We start from the raw sequence: 22,207 nt of genomic DNA, 5'->3' as shown, positions 1-22,207 counted from the left end.
CCATTTAGAGACTGGGGCAAACAGACATCAGGGATGGTGCTTAGCCCTGCCAAGAGGGCAGGGGACTGGACTAGACCTCCCAAGGTCCCTTCCAGCTCTAGAAGATGCATATCTCCAATTATGAGAAAACAAATCCTTACATAATCTATAGTTACCCATAATCTTCTTTTACACTGAACTAAACCTAACCCTCATAAGACAGCGTCTATACAGTAATGATTCATTTGCACAATTGTACAGCAACTCACTTGCACCAACCTGGACATAATAATCCCCTTAAAACAAATGTAGCCACCAAACTTGGTAAGCGAACTTCAACAGGCAATAGCTACTTGCATTGAATCTATTTTAGATTGAAAGTTTCTTACACACACAGGTCCTTGGCTCCATGTTTGTAAAGTACCATGTAATTCTAGGGAACAATAAACAAAAGTATCATCTGGAATTAACATAGGTCAGAATCCTCTTTTGGCAGGATAAAGTCTCACACTAGTATTAGCTGGGGTTTCAAATTTTTATTGGATGCATAACTTAACATTTGTTAAAGACTAATCTTTAACTCCTTGAGACTCATGGACAATCCTGGAGGGTTGGCAACTTCAGCATTGGCCTTTATAATGCATTCTGGGGACCTTTAATTGATGTATTAAAAATTTTTTTTCCTTCAAATCACAATCTGAGCTAATTTGTTTTAATTCCATACCTCAGAAAATCCTAAGAAATCATCTACATCCTCTCCACTTCTGTAGAAGCACTTAGAGTGAGCTCAGATACAAATACACAAACCAGTCCTTTCATGTCAGTACGGGCTGGGAGCCGGCTGGGGTGCAGAACCCTGCCAGTAGCTCTAGCCCTGGGGACCTGTCAGGACCTGGGAGGTGGCCAGGGTGTGGAGATCTGCTGGCAGGTCCCGCCCTGGCAACCTGGCTGGGGAAACCCCAGCAGCCCCAGGGCTGGTAGCCAGCCAGGTGGCAGAGCCCATCTGGCAGCTCCAGCCCCAGGGACCTGGTTGGGGCATGAAGCCCCACCAGCAGGAACCCTGGCCGGGGCGGGGGAAGGGTATGTATCTGGATACGTACCGGCTCCTCTCTCTCTCTTTTAAACACAAAAAAGCACCGACACATACACACGACAGAACGTATTTTATGTTCCTTCACTCTGTGGGTTCTATAGCTGCCTCGTTTGACAAGATATATTAACATACACGTCCAGCACCAGTCCCACGAAGCCAGGCCAGGAAATGCAGAAACAAAAGTGAAGGGTGCTTAAAAGTCCTCCCCAGAGATGGTCTACAGATCTTACTTCAGCTAAATGGGGTCCTTAACCAGCCCCATGCTAGAGGTAAGGGGAAAGGCAGCATTTTGTCTTTGCTGGAGAATTAGTTGAAAGGCTGAATACAGGGCTGCTTGTTCATTACTTCTGATTACTTGCAACAGTGTCTAGCAGCAAAAATAGAAAAAAAAATTAGGAAAAGGAGCAGATGTACATTCAAGTCTCAGATTCGGAAAAAATCATCCCTGCAACGACCACCACTTTCCAAGCAGATAGTTCTCTACTAAAACGACCAGAAATAAAAAATAACACATTATCCACAAAACATATTGCAATAAAAATAAGGAAGTATCTGGTGAGAGGGACAGTTGAATAAATATCTACACTCCCGTGTGTGTGTATATAGCACAATTTACATTAAATTACAAGAACTCTTAGATCTTTATTATAGGTTGGACCTTCTTGGCACAACACTCTCAGGATCTGAGCAATCTCAGACAAGGGATTTTGCTGCACCAAGGGAGGTCATGCTCCAGCACTGGCCATCAGGCCACCAGCTTCCGAGCACCAGCCATGGCTTTCCAGCTCCCTTGCACTGGCCACCAGGCTGCCAGACTTCCAGCACCAGCAGCCAGCTCACTGGCCACTGCCAGTTCCAGTCCCTTGGTTGCCAGCCCTCAGCCTCAGCCAGGGCCAGAGCTTCCAGAGCTCTCTGGTGCAGCAACAGGATATCGCCAGACCAGAGAGTCCCTGATTTCAGAGGTTCAAGCTATACTTCAGTCAAATTGCTACATCTTCTATTCCTTAATTTTGCAGCAGGGGAAACAAAATGGGGGGAAAAAAAAAAAGGAAAGCCCTACTGCTTACCTGCTTGTAACTGTTGGTGTCAATTCTGATTAGGTGTGTGTGTGCGGCGTGCACTGTTGCCAGAAAGATTATCCCTCAGTAGCTCGCACTAGGTTGGCCCTGGAGCCCCCAGAAGTGGTGTTTTCAGGGGTAACAAGGTAGGTTAGAGGTTAGGGCCTTGAACTTGGTTACCATCACAGGAGCCAGGAAAGTGTCCAAGAAGGCCACCTTTCACAACAAATAGAGCAGGGAGCAAATTGCCAGCAATTTGAAAGGGGGTCCCCATTAATCTGGAGAGGACGGGCCAGGTGAAAGTCCCATGCAGAAAAAGATTGTCTGAGCTATGGATGTTCCAGGTCCTTGATGAAACATCTCACCATAGGGTTAGTGAATATGAAGTGTCCCGACTCCCCAGGATGGAAGGCTGAAATAGCAGTGTGATGCACCTTGATGGATGCTGCTGTTAGTCCTTGCTGTTTGAGATGCAGAAGGTGCTGAAGGATGAGAGCACCACTGCCTGGAGCGGACAGGTGTGATGCTGGTGGCCTGGTCGTTGGTTTCCTGCCGCTAAGTAGAACATCCCTTACCTGTTCTGAGAACAGGCGCTCCATTGGGCTGAACCATGGAGATTTCATGCTATGTGATGGAGGGACTGGAGAGCTGGGTAATACAGGTGGCCATGATCCTGAATGATCAGATCTGGGTGGAGCAGCAGCATGATTGGGGTGTCCACCGCGGTCTCCTCAGGGTAGCAGGAACACATACATAATCAAGCCCTGGCTGTGCTCTGGAACCAAGAGAACATTAGGTAGTGTCTGTTGCTCCTGGTGGCGAACAGGTCAACCGGGGTTCCCCTGCCCCCTTTGGAAGGCTGAGCATATGACATCCAGATGGACAGACCACTCCTGATTGCGAAACAATCCGCTGAGGTGGCCCGCTAGCTTGTTCTGCAGCCCAGGGGGATTAGCTACTCCAATCACTTGGAGGCAGACTATGCAGAATGGGCTCCACCTTGCTTGGTGGTGTAAAACATGGCAGCCACGTTGTCCGTCGTCACTGCCACACACTGGCCTTGGAGCCAAGATAGGAAGCTTTGGTGAGCTAGTTGCACCGCTCGGAGCACTCCGATGCTGACATGCAGGGAAAGCTACTCCTGCAACAATAGGCTCTGAGCCTGGACATCTCCCAGATGAGCCCCTGCCAACTCAGAGCAGACACATCCATTTCTGAGGACAAGGAAGGCTGGGGTTTGTTGAAGGGGAGTCCTCCATGCACGGTGTACCAATTACCACTGGAGGGACTGGAGTATGCGTTCTGGGCACCATCACAACAGAGTCCAGGCCATCATACCACAGGCAGCAGACCACTGAGAGAAATGAGTCTCAGTCTGGCATGCCTGATTACATAACTGCAGGCTGCCATATGGCCCAAGGAACTCAGGCATCCCCTTGCAGTAATAGTCAGTGTTGCTCCAGACGTCCGATGATATTCACCACTGCTTGAAACTGGGACTCGGACAAGGGTGCCCTTGCTTGCATTAAGGCCTGTACTGCTTCCATGACCTCCATTCTCTGGATCAGCAATAAGGTCATGTTGAGAAGGCCCAGTCTCTCAAAAGCGGATCTGATAAACGGGACCTGCAGTTCCATCTGCTCCCTGGTGCCCCCCCTCCCCCCCCCCCCCAGCAACTACATCTAGGTGCTTGTCTAGGTATGGTCCACCTGCATTGTCTCTGCTCTGACAGATATGGACTTGGCAAACACCGGGGGCAGCTGATAATCTGAACAGGAGGACTGTGTACAGATTGTGTTTGCGGTTGATTATGAACTGTAGAAAATGTGCGTGCATGGGGTGGATGACTAGAAAAAAGTATTCATCTTTCACGTAAAGGGCAGCATACCAGTCTCCTGGGATGAGATAAATGAACTCTGGAAGACCATGCACAAATTCAACTTTATCATGAATGTATTGAGTCCTTGCAAGTCTATAATGGAGCTGAGGTACTTCCTCCTCTCCCCCTTGGTTTTGGGGATTAGGAAATAATGAAAATAAAATCCCCTGCCCTAGGCCCCAGAGGACTCTCTTCCACTGCCCCCATAACAAAGAGCAACTCTACCTCTCGGATAAGAAGCTGCTCGAGAGAAGGGCTCCTAAAGCGGGACAGAGAAGGGAGAAGAATTAAAGAGAATACACCCCACTTCTACCATGTCAAGAACCTGGCAGTCAGCTGTTATTTGGGCTCATGCATGGTAAAAGTGGGATAAACAACCCTAGAAATAGGGCTGAAGATCGAATATACAGTTGCATAGGTCATCCACAAATGCCTGCTTGGAGGCCAAAGATGTGCCCGCCTGGCCTTGTTAGGACATGGGCTGGGATGGCTTATGCCTGCCACTTCTACCTTCCCTTCTGGACAGGTCTTGGCAAGGATGAGGTTGGTACAGATGTTGAGGGGGTTTGAAATGCTTCCTCTGAGTAGCTGGAGCACGCATCCCTAGTAATATCAGCATCACCCCTGAATACTTTAGACTGAAACTGTTGTTCTGCAAATAATCCAGCCCCATCACAGAGCTGGCCCTGTAGGGTCTGGGAACCTGGAGGGGCAGACCCAAAACTTGAAGCTGTGAAGTCGTCCACATGGCTATGACAGAGGACAGGGTGGGTGCCACTGAGTATTCAGCATCCAGTTAGGCCTGGAAAGACATACATGAATTAAAGTTATATCTGCTCAGGATTGCCTACTCAATTATATCTGCTCAATCCTGAGCTGCAGTCCCCATGGAGTAGACCTTTCTCCCAAAAAGGTTTAATTTTTATTTATTTTAGAGTCCTTGGACTTAAGCATGAGCCCCTACCATCCCTGCCTTTCAGATCATTAACTAGACACACCATCAAGGAGCAGGGCTCTAGGTGGGTGAATAGATTCTTGTGATCTCTGGAGGTTCTACCCCTTGGATGTCAGAGGGACAGAGACCAGGGCCTGCCACACAGTCTTGGCATTGTTCTGAACAGTCTTACTGAATGGCAGTGCCACTCAGAAAGGACCTTCTGAGGCCATAATATCCACCATCGGGTCTTCCTGTTCGACTGGCCCCTCAGATTGTGCACGACCCCGCGGAAAAGTCCTAGTGGGAGAGGCGGTGGCTCTGAGGTTGTGCTGCCACATCTGGGGAGGTGGACAAGGACTCAAACAGAGCAATCAGGTCAGCCTGGGCCTGTTGGTCCATTTGGACCCTCTGCCTGACCTCCTGCTCCAAGTCAGTGACCATTGGTTCTGCTATGGGGTGGGTCTCTGAAGGTCCTGATGGCAGGAATCCCTCCACATCTGTTTGAGGCTGTTGGAAGCCACAGACTGGGAGCATTTAGAAAAGGTACCTTAGAACTGGTAATATGGCCGGGGGTCCAAATGGGTCATTGCATTTGTCCTTGCCATTGTGGCGACCACAGCACTGAGCTTGCCTCACGCCATTGGTAAGCTGACCAGTGCCAACCCGGGCAAGAGTATCGAGACTTCGCATGAGAGTCTGATGATGAGGACCAGGATCTGGAGGCCCACAGTAATGCCGGTGCGGGATAGCCAGGTGAGCAGAAGGGACCAGCACCAGGCGCCGAAATGATTCCAAAACATCAACTGGTACCAAAGAGATTGATGGCATGATGATGATCAGCATCAGGAACAGGACCCTCCAATGACCCAGGGACTGGTGCATGAGTTTGACTGGTGCTAGAAGCAGGAGTGACACTGAGACTTTGAGCAGCAGTGTGTGTCCAAGTGTCACTGTGACTCAGGATGATGCCCCCTTTTCCAGTGCTGGTAATTGATGTCCCAACGAAGCTGAACGGTACATTAGATTTGCCCTAGGATTGTACAACCACTGGCAGTGCCAGAGGTTTGTCACAGAGAGTCAGTGACCACGGTGCTGTCGTGGCTATGAATAGCTGCACAGCTTTAAAAGTCATCAAGAGAGGACAGCAGTTCCACCACTTTCACCACCTGGACTGGGGAGCCCAATGGCCCTGGACTCAGTAGTACTCCTTGCAGGGTATGAAGTCCCTGGCATCGGCTCCAGGGTTCTCAGGGATGGCTGCTCCTTTCTGAGATTCACTCTGTTATCTGAGACTGCAGGGGTAGGTCTCGCAGGAGATTTGTCTCTAGCCTGCTCGGAGTGCCTCTTCTGCGGTGCTGGGGAGAAGGATCAGCACCAGGCAGCTCCCAGTCTTAGACACTGGCGACTGTTGGTACCAAGAGTCCCTATGTTCAGAACCTTCCCTAGTGCCAGGGTGCTACCGATGCTGGTGCACTCTGTACTGAGGAACTCAGCACCAGGACCTGTTGCACTGAGGTGGGCTGCAGCGTAAGTGCCACCTCCACAAGGCATTGCTTCAGTGTGAAATCTTGCTCCTTTTTTTGCTTCAGGTCAAAAACCCTTACAAATCCTACACCTCTTGGGTGGGTGAGCCTCCCACAGACATCACGGAGACCACCTGTTAGCACGGGCTTGCTGAAGAACTTGCAGGGCTCCACCCCGGCTCAAAGAAAAATCTAAAATGAGCAAAAAACACTCAATTCCAACAAATGTGATAGCTGGTAAGAAGGAACTAAATGAGGGGTGGGGCCGGCAGGATCATACATGAGTACCACGAAGGCGCCACGCGAGAGGGCTCCCCAGCCAACCCAACAGGAGTCGTTGAGAGAAAAGCTTTCCAGAAAACTGCGCAGATGGCACAAGCACACCAGATTGGAATCAGTCTGCACAAGCACTCAAAGAAGAATTGTATTTTGGTAACTGTTAGAGTCTACAGAGACCAGCCCCCAACACACAGATCTGCAGGGGCCCATGTAATGGACATGCTCTATATCATGCAAAGTACTTCCATATATATATTTAAACTATTTCCTCGTCTTGTATGTCTGCTGAAGTCAACAGGAAATAGTCCATAGATGACCCCAAGTCTGAGGTTGGAATAGAAGTGTCTTTTACCCAGCACAGAAGGGAGAGCTGGGGCTTCGGCAGCATCCGAAGACAGAGCTCAGATAGACAAGATGAATTTTTACTCTCTCATACAACATATATAAAAATAAATGACTAGAAATTACAGCATTCACAGGTCATTCATACTGCCCAAAATATAATCCCTTGGGATATCAAAATCACCTGAAATATTAGGAGCATGCAGCAAGTTGGTCTATTTTGGTCATTTTAATTTAGATGATCAAGTTTATTCTTTCAAACTCTAACAGAACAGGTCCATTAATTCTCCCCTTCTAAAACCTACTGGAATCCCACTGTAAAATTTCTCTTTTCCCAATTCTTCATCTGCTGCCCATGTTTATAATATGTATTTTATTATCATATAATTTAAAGATTCCATCATTTGCTCCCTCTCTTTATCAGTGTAAGTTAGTATTTATTAAAATGTTTTTCCAGCCTTGTCAGGTGACGGCTTTTCCACAGGCTCCCAAAGCTTATCAGAAGAATGTCTTCATATTCAGAACAAATTTTCCCTTTCATGTTTTCATCCCACTACTCCTTGGTTAAAGATTTTTGTGGTAACTAACCTGCCTCTTTCATTTTTAAAATCTTCAAATGTTATATATTCCTCCTCTACCCTTCAAGCATCACTTAACCAGGATATGAATATCTGGATCTCTCTCTATTTATAATCTTCTCTCTTAAAATTTGTCTCTTTAGCCCCCTAATTTCTACTACTTTTGCAAACTTTCCAATTTTTTTCAATTCTCCCCTAAATTAGATTCCCAGAAATTACCATGATATCTTATATGCATTTGCAAGGGACTGTCCTGAAACATGATGCCAAATTTTACTTCGCCTTTGTCAAGGTCTGTTAAAACGTATTCAACACAACAATAAAATGGCCAAATGTCTTGAAACCTCTACCTTCCCATCAGCTACACTCAATCAATCAATCTTTATCTCCTCCAATCACATCCAATATCACCAACTCCACCAGTTTCAGAACTCAAGAATGATTAGATATTGATTTAAGAATTGGCCCATTCCAAAAAAACACTGCTACAGAGTATAATGCCCCACATTTGTCAGAGACTGGCAGATCTCCTAGTATGCAAAGCTCCTCCCTCATCGCCCTGCATCTTAGTGTCCCATATCACCATAGTTTCTTTCACCTTTTCACCCACAGTAGATCGGTGCAACAAACATGGAGTTGGTTCAGTCAGGTCTGCCAGACTACAACAACAGATGAATAAAGGAACATCAAAATATTAGCATGATGTTTAATGCCCGTACTTGCTGATTACTAACTGTTTCATGCTGTGTGAAACCTCTATGGATAAAATGAAATAAATAACCCAAGCGATCAAATATTTCTCCATCTTATGATTCTAGCTGACACTTATTGCAGGTCCTCCTTCTTGTAAAAGGAAACCTCCATCTAATAATGCTCCCCGAACACACCAGTTATAGGCCACATTATTTTTCTTTGCTATTTTCAGGGTCTATGAGATTCAGTCCCTTGCTGAGTGCATAGCAAAGGAGTTAGGGATAAATGGAAAGGTCACACTGAGTTTTTAGCCCTACAGATGTAATAAGCCCCCCCTCCAATCACTTCACAGTGCTCCTCAGATTTTTTTCTGTCCCAGTCTTGCCTGAGACCACAAACCGTTACAGGTAGCTACACGGTATCACCTCCCAAGTGGGTGGGAGGTGGACAGAGAGAGTCAGACTCAAAAAGTTTAAACACAAAGTTTATACGAAAATTGAAAACAGAAGAGCAATACTTTCATCCGATCACTTCATAAAGGAAGAGGCAAAGTGCTCAATGAAAAGGATAGCTTCAGAGAAGAATAAACATCCCAAGATCCAAAAAACAAAGCAAGCAGTGATGCAGCCCAGCAATGTCACCATATTTCTCATTAAAAATTCCATTTTTGCCTGCTTTCTCCTTCGTGTCTTGATCCAAGTGGTGGGCCAGGACTGAAAAAAAAAAAGAGGCAAAGCATTTGGACTGATGCAATCAACATCAAACAGCAGCTTGTGTTTGTGCTGTTGAATGTAGTCCTCGGGCACACATGTACACAGAATGAAAATGTAAACAAGATATCCTTTTATGGACTCCCGCTATTTGGCTTCTTTCTTGAACAATGTATTCGAGAATAAAAGAGACTGTCAAGTTTGAAACAGATAAATCAATTGTGTCCTTTAAATCAGGGACCTTTCTTCAGAGTTAAACATGCTCTCTCACTCAAATGTCCTTTAAAATTGATAAATGTGTAATATAAGCAATAAATTGCAAACACATTTTCAGTGTGACCAGAAACTCCATCCCCAGTGTTTACAGCACATTAACATTATATTGTCCTAAAGAATGTGAAATAGCAACAGATAAACTACAGAAAATAAGGCACGTAATCTTGTCTTTAATAATGATAATTTATTACTTGAAACTTAAGAAATGATCTTGACGCTTTAATTCTGAGGCCATTTAACTAAATGGGTATCGTCAGAATGTGCAAGGTTGGTGTCCTTGGTCTCTATTTGCCAAAAGCTGAGAATCGGTGACAGGAGATAGATCACTTGACGATTACTTGTCCTATTCATTTTCTCACAAGCTCCTGGCACCGGCCACTGTCAGAAGACAGTATACGGGGCTAGATGGACCATTGGCCTGACCCAGTAATGCTATTCTTATGTAACATTTTCATTGAATAAAATAAATAATGGTTCCATCTTTCATCTTGATATTTTCATCAGGATGCTAACACACCGAGGGTTATAGTCAGATTTCTGTCTCTCCCCAGGAACTCTTTCACTCGAAAACCATTACACGAATCCAGAGCTAGCACTTAGCCTACAATAACACAGACTCAGATTTTACATAACACAAACAGGTGTTGATCACTAAAAATGTTAATTAGCATTTCATTAGAAATATCTACGTGGGGGGAAAAAAGCAGTGATGTGCAGATATTCTGCCTCTGGGATTTCATCTGAACTCATTAGACTGAAGCAATGCTTGAAAAAATCAGTAATGAAACAAGTTAACCATTCTCTCTGATAATTTTGGATAAAGGGGAAAAAAATCTAACAACACATACTAACGCTAACATATATGGCGTAGTAATTTTAAAACACTAACTTTCAATGTCTTCAAAATTAAAACATAACCATTTTATATAGAGAGAAGTGGTTGTAGTCAAAAATGTTAGGCTCATTAATGTTGCCAACATATGTAATGTTAACTTCAACTCTTGTTCATTCTACTAAAAGAAAAATCCCCAAAATATTTATATCAGACAGAACTACACTCATGCTTAAATATAAGCAACAAAAGGGCTGATTAGAGATACAAATTTTTTCATACTGTTAATAATGGGAAAGACACATAGTATGTACCCATAAGTAATTCTCAGGTATCTTTGATCTGCAGCCCTAAGCAATTACTCTTGCCTACCATATCCTGGCCTCCGGGACTCACTCAGAACCAGACATCTGGCTACTTTGTTGTTTTAGACTAATCTCATCCCATGAGAGCTCAAGAAACGACACCAGGCAAGGAGGGTCCTGGCAAGGGAAAAATCATTACAGTATCAGCAGATTCTCTGAGTGGACTAGCGTATCAAAATTGTCTTCAAATTTCTACAAGGAGCTTGTGGGTTGCCCTGTTGTGCAGTTTTGCTTTACAATAAGAAAGGGGAATGCATATTAGATCTTGAAGAACTATCAATCATCTTTTAAGAATCTATAGAATGACGACAGTGAAAAGAACACAAGAAAAAAAACTAGAAGGGGTAAGTAATACAGGTTTTATTGAATGATCAACTGAAACACAGCATGATTGAATAATTCTGAGATACGCAATTCCAACTTCCTACTTAACACTTTCTTCTTTTGATCGGTTGGCTTTCAGCTGCCAGTCACATCAGCAATGTTCTCATTAAAGTACCTGCCTGCCTTACTGTTATGATAGTTCCAGATTCACAGTCAATGTCAGAAGCAGCACAATTTACAAAGCTTTGTGTCCACAGGGGCAAATGGACTGGCACAGGCTCTTCCCCCAAGGTGTGACCTGGTATTCCCTACTCCAGGGGAAATTTTCCATGGCTTGAAGTCAGTTTTATTTTAGGACCAGTGCTACATGGGCATCCCACAAATAGAAAGTACCTGGGAGAAGTGTTGAATCAGCACATATTCCAAGCTACATGATTACATCCCTCCTGGGCCTACCTTGTCCAATTGGTGGGTATTACCGGATGTGGCCAAGTGCTGTTGCAGACAGCTTGTATCCTACTTCTGGCAAATTTTTCCACTGTAAGTAGATAACATTCTGGTGCTTCAACAAACTACCCTGGGGCTTCTTCCTGCCAGCATCATAAACCATCCCTGAGCCCTGGTTCTGCACATTTTTGAACTTGACACAGACTCAGAGAAGAGAGATTCTCAATGCCCAGCTTTGGAAAAGAACTAACCATAGAGCCCAGACTTGAAACAAAAATTAAAAACAAATCTGAAAGTAAATATCTGTCATACAATATCATGACCATTACCTCAGTTACATAGTCTGTAAGACCCACATTACCTCTAATTACACCTTCAACACTTCCTAGTTCCAGTTCTATTTATTTAACTTGGGTTTTATTTATTTAAGGATGTAGCTGCTCTCTCGAAATCTTTGACCAAATTCCTTAAACCATACGCCTATAACAGCATTGACTCCTAGCTATCAAAAAGTTAAGATAGGTGCCTTAGAAACAATGTAGGCAGAACTACTTAAATAAGCCTGAGTTAAATCTTAGTGTGGACCACATCTTCAGAAGGAAGATATCCCTGACACGTCCCCTTTTATTGCTATTCAGACGGCTTTTTTTCTTCCACTATCATCACATAAATTTTCTGTATCAATCACAGTAATTACTTATATCGAAAAATATTAGGAAATAACTTCAGTGCATTTTCATGTCTTTTAATGTTATTTATCAGCTGGAAAGAAGGAGAATACAATGCAACATATGCTTTGCTAGCTCTGTGAGGATCACCACCAAGTGCCCTGCAAACCATCAAGCACCTAAATCAGTTATGAATACTGAATGTGTCTTGGTAGGTATTGCCCCTGCCCCCTGCCTTTTTACAATGTTATTGTTATTTGTACCATAGCAGGTAATGGTGGTTACTCTCCTCTTAAAGTGATTGTGCTGTTACTGACGTTAAACCCACCCCCAGCTGGAAATAACTATTATTTTGCAGACCGATTGCTAGTGGAGAATGGACACCATGAGTACAGTTACTCCAAAAAGGAACACAGATTTTCTTTGCATGCAAATGCACTCTCGGGGGGGGGGGGGGAAGAGAGAAAGAAAAAGAAATAAAATCGTTATTTCCTGAATCACCAGTGGGTCTTCACTCTCTATTCTGAAGATGAAAATGCTTACTGGTTCTTTGTCGTCATTTGAACTGCAGAGTTTTCTAAGACACTTATACAAATTAGTTAATAAAAGTCTCCAAAAGATGGCTCTAAATGCTATGCATTCTGATTTAATAGCTATGAATTTTTTTTAAATTATGCATACATCAGTATCTCTGTGAATCAGAAAAGATATTGCTGTGTATCCCTTCATGAGAGCTTCTAGAATGATGAGAGGGCATGGAACTCAACAGCAAAACTGCTCTGTATTGATACTGTATATGCATAAGGATTTTTAGCAATGTTTAGAGTGGGACAGAAGCTGACAGGTGTCAGCAAATCAGAATGCAGAGAGAAATGCACACTCCAGATCACCCATTCTGTGATAATCCTATCCACTATTTCCGAGCGGCACAGGGTCCTTCTGGCAATGAAAACAGTGAACATCTGATGGAGTACTAAACTGTTGGATGTATTTTTAAATATGATTAATTTTTTGTTTTATATCCAAATGTGCTCTGAAGATGTTGTTTGGGACAGCATGGATTAGCCCACACAGCTAGATAACTTCACAAACATCTGCACGTTATTATGCCCCTTAAACACAGTTGTTTAATAAACTGTTCTTTTATTTAAAGGTTTTCTATTATGCCAACCTGCGATGCCTCACTTGATTATGTCTACAGTTGTTTAGCATGCTAATGTTATACACTTTAAATAAAAGAACCAAAGCCAAAAATACTGATTATGATTAATCCCTACACCGCACTTCCAAACAAAGCAACCATCAATTGTTGCACAATCCAAATTGCAGTGTTATTGGCCAAAAAGTAAATAATAGTAGTAGTAGTAATAATAATGCACAATAGTTGAAACGGATATAATTTTTGAAAAATACTATGCAATCACATCATTAGAAATTATATAGGTGAATAATATATACATGAGGGAGTTAAGATTCCAAGTGGAATTTAAATCTTGCCATTTCTTGATTTCAGAATGTTTGAACACACCACTTGAGTTTTTGATGTGGTTTTACTAAATAGAATTTCCTCTTTGTTTCATGTTTAAAAAAAATCTTTAAAAAAAAAAATCCATCACCTGGAACTGTTTGGCTAGACAACAGCAAAATGTCTTCTCCCTCACACCTCACACTGTATGAAGAATGAAGCCCTATCTCTGGATATATTAACAAACTCCTCCCCTTCCAAACTTAGAGATATCCAACTTCTAGCTCACAAGATCCACAGCGAATGTACGGCTAAGTTAACTATAGATGCATGCATAATACAGCCTGACTTGCATGTTTAGAGAAAAGCCTGTGTGCAAAAATACACCCCAAATACACAACACATGGGTCCTGATCCTGCAAAGACATATACATGTGCACAACTTTACACACTGCAAACAGCCTTATTGATTTCAACAGCTGACTCACAGTAAATAAAGGTAGGCCCATACCTAAGCCTTTGCTGTCTCAATAACTTAACTACCATAACTATGCTTTAGACATCTCCACTGTGGAGTTATTTTCAAAAAGTCACAACAAGGTGTTCAAGTGTTCCTGTTATTTTATTAACTGCTTTATGTACTCTGGTATTCGTAACCTTGTATTAGTAGCAGCATAACCACTATAACACACAGCTATATGCACCGGGACCAGGCTCAAAGTTGCTAACTCTCAAAATTATCATAATACCACCCTCAGAATACGTCCTTTCGCAAAGTCTATAAAGGATGGGCCATACAACTTGGATGGAAGGCAAATTAATGCAGACTCGAACATCAACTTATAACAAAGTTTCGAAGGGTCTTAAAATAAAATGCTTTGCTAGCAGCTCTCTTCTGTTTCTACACAGAACAGAATCATCTTCCATTCATCTCATCTGTTGTAGCAAGGCACAAGAACAGAGACAGGGTCTCAGTCCTTTCAGAGCATTAACAGTTTAAAAGGACATCTTAATTCCTCCAGAAACCTCATCTATTTTTGAAAATCCAGTCCCTACAACATTAATGAATAATTACAAAGTAATTAAAATAAATGTTTTAAGTGGCAGAAGTGGAGAACCTTTAACTAAGCTCCTAGTTCTAGACACTATAAATTGTCTATTACCTATGTATTTTATGTACAGCTTTTCAAATAATTTATCCTTGATATTGAACTAAAACAGAATATTGCTGTATGATTCACTGCCGATTCTGTATGTGCACTTTTTTTTTTTTTTTGACATTGACATCCAAGTAGCAGACAACAGACATAAATCACGTCACGTAAAATGCACCCAGGATCCTAAGGGCGACAAGAACACCCTTCCTCCCACATGCAGCAAAAAATTGTAGCCTTCTACATTCACTGGAGTTTGGGACTTAGGAAGGTAATTCCCTACAGAGCTACATTTTGTTGAAAAACCATTGCATGTGTTAATTTATTTTTCACCTAAAAGTCAAGCAATTGTTCAACTTATAAAGTCAGTTTTACTGGATGTGTCCTAGTAACTGTATAACTATTAGGATGCATAAGTTTATAACAACACACAACTGGAAAAGTTTTAAGATAAATGGTAATAATACTAAGACTGAGTCAATAAAGAACATTACTTAAACCATAGATAAGGCTCTCTTCTGTTAAATCTATTGCCTCAGCTACAGGGAAATCTTGACTTTCTTTTGCCTTTGTAAATAGGAGTGAGTCCTGGAAGTATGCTTATTTGTGAACTAAGTTTCTTTGTAAATATGACAGCAATTAATGGATAAGAACACAATGCAATGCCAAAAAATATTAACCATTCTGCATCAACAAGACTCTTTGCATAGGGAGGAGACTAGCCAATATCAATTAGTGCTGAATAAAATCAGGCTCCTGTGAACGCTATAGGCTTCATTTTCTTTTATATTGCTTTTATGCCAGTGTAACTGCTTTGTCTTCAATAGAATTATTTTTGTTTTATGCAAATGAGAAGAGAATCTGGTCTTGAGCTCACAGGTACCTCTAAGAAGCACAAATGTTCATTGCCTTGACCTGTCATCTAGCATCTGCTTAAACAGCAGCAAAGCCCAATACATAACAACTGCTTCTTACACGTGAAGAAAACTTTAACAAAGAGCAGTGTCACATCATAAAACTTCAGCCAACTGCAGTATGCAATATAGCAGGATACAGCCCAACACAATGAATTTTCTTCCTCCTCACAAGATTAAGACAGACAAATTTTAAACATAGCAGCACTCTTAAAACAAGTTACTCCTTTTGACTTATACCGCATATCAGCTTTAATTTCTGAAAAGGTGGATTAAAAAACATGAAAGAGTCTAAAAAATATAATAATCACCAAGCAACACAATTTGACAAGAAAGTCACCTATTGTATGTTAGGTTAGCACATGCAGTCAGCTGCCTGAATGAATAAAGCTTTGTTATGGAGGCAGAGGATACTGTTGAGAGTAAGCAGTTTGGGATGCATGGAGACAGACTACTTCACTACAGATTTTAAATCATGCTGAATACTGTAACCTGGAAGAAGGATTTCAAGGTAACGTACCAACACTAGCTGACAAACATGGATAAGCATCCTATGTATAACGGTGGATGGCAATTGAATTCAAGATGGTTTTTACAAAACAGATGTTTGTTTAATGAATGAAGTGAATCATATGGACAAAAAGCAGAATTTTTTTTTTAAAAATCCATCTAACCTGTAAATGCAACAGAATTTTCACTCAATAGTCAAAAAATCAAAATTCAGTCAACACTCACTCAAGTGTGACAAAGCTTCCCCAGACACTTGCAGTATTTCAATCACATTAACATTTGGCCTTTCATGAAATGTGGCTGACCTATAGTTATGGTGGAAACCATTACTCCAAATTTCTTGTTCTTTTCACATGTGCAATATTAACTACAAAGCTGCATTAATGCAGGGCTTTGAAAGTAATTGCCAACTTTTCTTTAAATGGAAAGGAAACAAATTAAAACCTACAAAGGACAGTGCTCATCAGGTGCTTTGCCATTATTTGTAGACAAGGATTTCTGCATCAGGGACTGGACATAGTTGGGACTGTCCAGAGGATTTCAAAAGCCAGGAGTAGCAGGTTATATAGTTGTCAGTTAGAGTCACAGGAAGAGTGTATGACTTGTATCATCAGGGATTCATGTACAGCACACAAGGCCCTTCATTTCTGGTTTGTATTTTGTTTATACATTTCCCAGGATTTAAATAGCATTTACTACAAAAGTTACATAGGTGAAAATCTGTGCAAAAATATAAATTTTACAATTATTTTTTAATTTTAAAATAAAATTTCATTTTCTGAATAAATTTTGAAGTTAACATTGAGGGGAAGAGGACCATATATAGCAAAAAAGCAAGCATATTGAAAGTAAAAGGCATATTTATGATGTCATTTATTTCATGAACTATATATTATCATGAAGTACAGTACACATCTATCTTCTGCAACATGATCTCAATATAACAGATAGTAAATTATTCTAAATATATATATTACATTGACGTTTGAGCCTTGTATTTAATGTATTAGATTTCATAATATATCCAGTATTTTCATGTACTCGAGTGGTCAAAATTTAAAGGAAGAATCAACACCAATGCAACAACAGCTTCACAAAACCTGAAAACTTTCTGGTAAACATCAATAAAATTTGAAAATAACAAGGCCTTAAGCAGATTATATCGTTGCATGTTATTCTGTGTGTTCCAGAGTCCACTGTCCTGATCCTACTGCACTTGTGAGAATAAGAAATAACTTTTTGCAGTCAAGAAGAGTTACGCTTAAGTAAAAACATCATGAAAGGAGACTCAGGTCTCATAGAAATGATCTGTATAAGCAGTACACCTGAGAACATGATAAAATTTGTGGACTAAAGAAGTTTGTTAAGTAGAGTGATACTAAACAATTCTTCCCAGACTTGCACCTTAAGCAAGCTGTGTGGCTGGCTGAAAATAAATTGCATACTATATGGCTGCTGACTTCATGATTAAAATAAATACCTTAGAGAACATATGCAAAAAGTCTACCTTAATAAATACCTATTATACCATGAGGGCAATGAAACAGCATATGAGACAAGAATTTTTAAGAGTCTGTACATATGGCACTAAGAAAAAAAATTATATGATTTTTGCAAATAACCTATGGTTGTGTGTAATTTAAAACTGCATCAAAATGTATCCATAAAAATCCCAACTACTATTCTATATGCAACCTTAATTTGACAATTTATTCAATTTTGGATGCTTAACAATCCAACAGCAACTTCCTCATAAAATAGGAGGTATTTTATAACAAAATTATACAATTTCTTGTGCAAGTCATTTCCTTGTTGGTATGTTTGTTTTGAAAAAAATATTTTGTTCCAAGTAGGAAGACCCTGGCAGCACACACTTTCCAAGCCAGACAGAACTGTACACAATTCTCATTATCCTGGTACTTTCCTTTTAAGTTAGCCTATATTCTAAAGAAATTAAAATATCCTTTTTTAAAAATGCAGGTACTTACAATTTGCATCTGTAGCACATAGAAGCACAGCCTAAGGCAAGATATTCTCACGTCAACATTATGTAAAGAATTTAAAAGTAGAGTCAATTAGCCTGGAATCTGAACAGTGGGTAAACCAGCTGTTATAAACACCAGCACAGAAGCCAATGCCTCCTTGCAAATCCAATGCCCTCTGAAATAGAAGCAGACAGAACAGGAAGTGCTCCCCTTCTGCCTACTGTTATGCTATTAAAAGTGGCATCTCTCAGCACTTTTTAAAAGAAAAAGGGTTGGTCAGGAAGTCTATGTCTACACAGCACCCTAAACTCGAGCTTATTTCAAAATAGGCTATTGCCACATTTTGTGCTGTCTAAATATCGCCAAACATCAAAATATGTGCTATTTTGAAGCAGCCCTTACTCCTTCTTCAAAGAATACAGGGATGCTGAAATAGCACACCCATTATAACTAAAAATGTCTCAAAACAACAACAGGTGCAATTCAAAGACACGGAGTAGCTATTTTGGGGATACCAAGGTATCGTGAAATAGCCCCGCCTTACAGGTATAGCCTAACAGACCTCCTAATGAAGGACAGCAGTCATCGGCCTGCAAGTACCCCAACGCCGCCTCCAGGAAATGGTTGGTGAACAGAGCACAAACTACTAATCAGATTTCACCTGCATTCACAACTACTAATCAGATTTCACCTGCATTCACACATCACTGGTGTGGGTGCAATGACAGCCATGGCAACTTCCTGCAATATTCTGGACAAGCCTTACTCAAATCTCATATATCATTGCAGGTCAGGGATTGTGTGTATTTCCACAAGGAAGAGGGATCACAGTACTCCGGAAACTAAGGATAGTGAGAGATAGAAAAGTAAATTCAGTCTCACTCTGGCCGCTGTTCCCAGCTGGTGGGAGTTGTGAGCAGCCATACCTGCAGAAGTTCAGGTGAACAAAGCATCTAGCAGTCCACCAGCAGTTAATTCTAGCACACCGCATCTGGCCTGTGAGCCATTTGTCGTCTGCCCCTGGGTCTGAAGGACTGTTCACCCAGCAAAGCGCCTGTTGGAATTAGCAGGTGATCTCTGTTAAGCTTATCTGCACGTATGTAGATTCTTTTCTAGGTTTCTCTGTAACGTTTTTGCTGAGGGAATAAATATGCCTGTTCAGGAAGAGTTGTGTAGTACCTTAACTGTGGCCAATTATATTGTTTACTGTTGTGAGGGGAAAAGCGAAACAGACCTGCTTTTGGCAGTCTGCTATTTCCTGAGGATATCACAGCAGAGTCAAAGAACTGTTCGGTCAAAATATCTCCAGTTAGGAGGAAGAAACAGAGATCTTCAGGTCTCTGCCCCTGAGAGATGATGGCACAGGAACCTGGAGCCTAGAGTGGGTGCCCTTACTGTACAGTAGACTAGTAATACAGGTGCATCACAGATAGATGAGAAAACATGCAACTCTACTGGTTAATCAAGCAAATAAATAGGGATCTAGTGTACAGAACTCTAAATTGGGAAATCAGGAGATCTGGATTATATAGCTAACTCTGCCACTGACCTGTTGTGTGATGCTGAGCAAGTCCCTTTGCCTATTTCCCGTTTAACCTTTTGTCTCTCTCACGGATACACAGAGGCTGCTGCTACACTACCATTCTCCTGTCGGAGGAGCCATGGTAATTGAAGCAACTCAAAGCAAGCTAATGAGGCACTGACATGCATATTCAGCACCTCATTAGCATAATGGCAGCCACACGAAAAAATGTTGATCTTCAGATTGACGGTGAAGACGGGGGCAGCTTTGAAATAAGTGCCCTGCTTTGACATTCCTTTATTCCATTTTAGTTCTGCGGGTTGCTGACCCCCTGTTCTAGGATCTCTAAGTGCTACTAATATACAAATTAATAATCATAGACTAGATATTACTGATTAAACACACTAAAATTTTTGGTAGTGCTTGTAAAATAATGGATTTTTTTTTTTTAAATTTAAGTCCTTAAATCAATTACTTGCTCCCTTAGAAAAACATGGACTGAAACCAGAACAGATTGTGAAATGTTACAATTATTCTCATCTTCAATATTAGCAAATGCAAACACAAATACCTCTGTGAATGTTTCACGTCCCAGCGTTATGTCTGAGAAACTCATTTATGTTATATTAGACTCATTTATGTCTCCCATGAACTTGATCTTTCAACCTTAGTGAAAATTCTCTTACAGCTATAATTTTAAAGTTAATGATGAAAGGGTTCATTTGCTTTCCACGCACAGACAAAACCTTCCTGAAATATTCTTGCTGCCATGACCTTGCTCTACGACTTAGAGTTCACCACATGTAATAATTTACTTTGGCCTATGGGACTCATTGATATATCCTTTGAAAAAAGATTTGAATAAGTCTCTGGAAGGAACTGAGAACATTTATACAATGTTGATTTTTATTACAGTTTGAACAACAAGCAAACTAAATTAAACATTTGCAAAATACAATATGAACAAGCTCTATTTATGCGTAGACATTCACACCACATGTACACATCAAAAACTTAATGATAAAGAATTCCACTGCCGATATAAATGATTTTTAAAAAATCCAAGTCCACACATTTTTCAAACAAAGTGAGTCTGTGCTCACGAAAGCTCATGCTCAAAACTTTTCTGTTAGTCTATAAGGTGCCACAGGACCCTTCGTTGCTGTTACGTTTTTCAAAGATACTTTGTGTATTTAAAAAAAAATTTGTACGTAAACTGCCAAATCAAACTCTGAAAACATACCATTGTTCTGGACTGATTAGCTCACATATTTCAAAGGTTGCGTTAGGGTATGTTTTTAGTTTGTAGGCTACATAATTACTAGAAATTGAGGCTCTTGTGGCTGCCAATCTCTCTCTCTTGCTGACACAATCAACTGTGTGCTTGTTTGCTCACTGTAGTTCTTATTCCTATATTCTCTTTTTCTGCAAAATGTTCTGAACTAAGCCCTCCCCTAGCTAAATTCTCTGCTACAGGAGTCTTTAAGTATGGTGGAATGCCAAACTGCGAAAGTGGGGGTTGGAGGGGTGGACTTACTTTGGCAAACCATTTATTGTTTGCCAGCTGTTCTAATGCTGAAGACACAAGTTTAGCTCTTAATCTGAAAAAGAAGCTTTTAATTCAGATTAATTTAAAAAGTGTTGAGGCACTGACTCAAGATATTTATTCCTGCTGGGTGTTGGTGGTGGTGGGGGGGAGAGGCAGGAAATCAACCAAACAATTTAGGAGGCTAAATCCTTGGGGTTGGGGGAGAAATCTCTCGATTTTTTTTTGAAACTTTAGAGATCACTTGTAAGAATTTAGGCTTTTCTAAAGACAAAACTGGATTTGTGCTTTTTAAAAATAAATAGGGAGCTCCTAGATGTTTGTCTGCCATTTTACTTAATTCCCAATTAATTTATTCTATTTGTCCTTATAAATGACTGAACAACAGACAGTAGGGTATGACATCACAAATAGCAAGTAAATTAACTATGTTGGTTAGGGCTATGATGATTTATTTTTAACCCAAATAGACAAAAATCAGTTCAACCCCTAGCAGGAATGGAATTCTACTGATATAAATGTATAGCTTATAGTAAGCATCTTTACACTGACAGAACAGTGATTACTTAGGGAAAGAGGTTTGCACTTTATATGTACACTGAAACAGTTAAACCAGCACAACTTCTGTATGTAGACAAGGCCTTAGTCACACTATGAGACTGTTTTGGTTTGTTTTTTTAACACACACACACACACTTACTCGAAATATTTACTATACACTGAAAGAAAAGCTAAATATTTCAGGTCTTCTCATCTGTGATGAGAAAAAAACAAAACCAAAAAGGAAACAATCAATCATTCCTATTTCTTTTTCAGGTAACTTTTAGAGATAGTCAAATAACCCCAAAAAATAAGTAAAAGATCACACAATTTGATTAATTCAGAAACTAATATTGCAATCACACAACAAAAAAACATTATGGAAAAAGAACTACATGATCATTTAAATTCCCATACCTGAATCTCACATTTTCTATACGACTGATTAGTTAGCAAATATGTGCTTTCACCCATTCGCTCAGTTACAAATTTGTGAAATGATAAAAAAATACTTCCTTCACATAGACATATTCAATTTGCACTTTTGACTAAAAAAAACCATCCTAAACTATTAAGAGAAGTAACCAA

General features: G+C 40.9%; 1 protein-coding gene across 7 annotated transcripts in view; it reads right to left on the bottom strand.

Annotated features, from left to right (window-relative positions):
• The window catches only part of SLC10A7 (solute carrier family 10 member 7), a 194,192-nt gene that overhangs the window by 146,955 nt on the left and 25,030 nt on the right, over positions 1-22,207 (bottom strand). Inside the window, exon 5 of one of the 7 annotated variants that reach the window (XM_074993231.1) lies at positions 8,851-9,074. The exons of the other annotated variants lie outside the window; for them this stretch is intronic. Coding sequence (XP_074849332.1) covers positions 8,889-9,074 — 186 coding nt within the window. The 3' untranslated portion in view covers positions 8,851-8,888. Of the gene's footprint in view, positions 1-8,850; positions 9,075-22,207 lie in introns of those variants that run through there. 7 annotated transcript variants of the gene reach the window in all.

Source organism: Carettochelys insculpta, chromosome 4, assembly GCF_033958435.1.
Source record: "Carettochelys insculpta isolate YL-2023 chromosome 4, ASM3395843v1, whole genome shotgun sequence".
In the NCBI taxonomy this organism is placed as follows: Eukaryota; Metazoa; Chordata; order Testudines; family Carettochelyidae; genus Carettochelys; species Carettochelys insculpta.
This window is presented reverse-complemented; position numbering and strand designations above follow the sequence as displayed.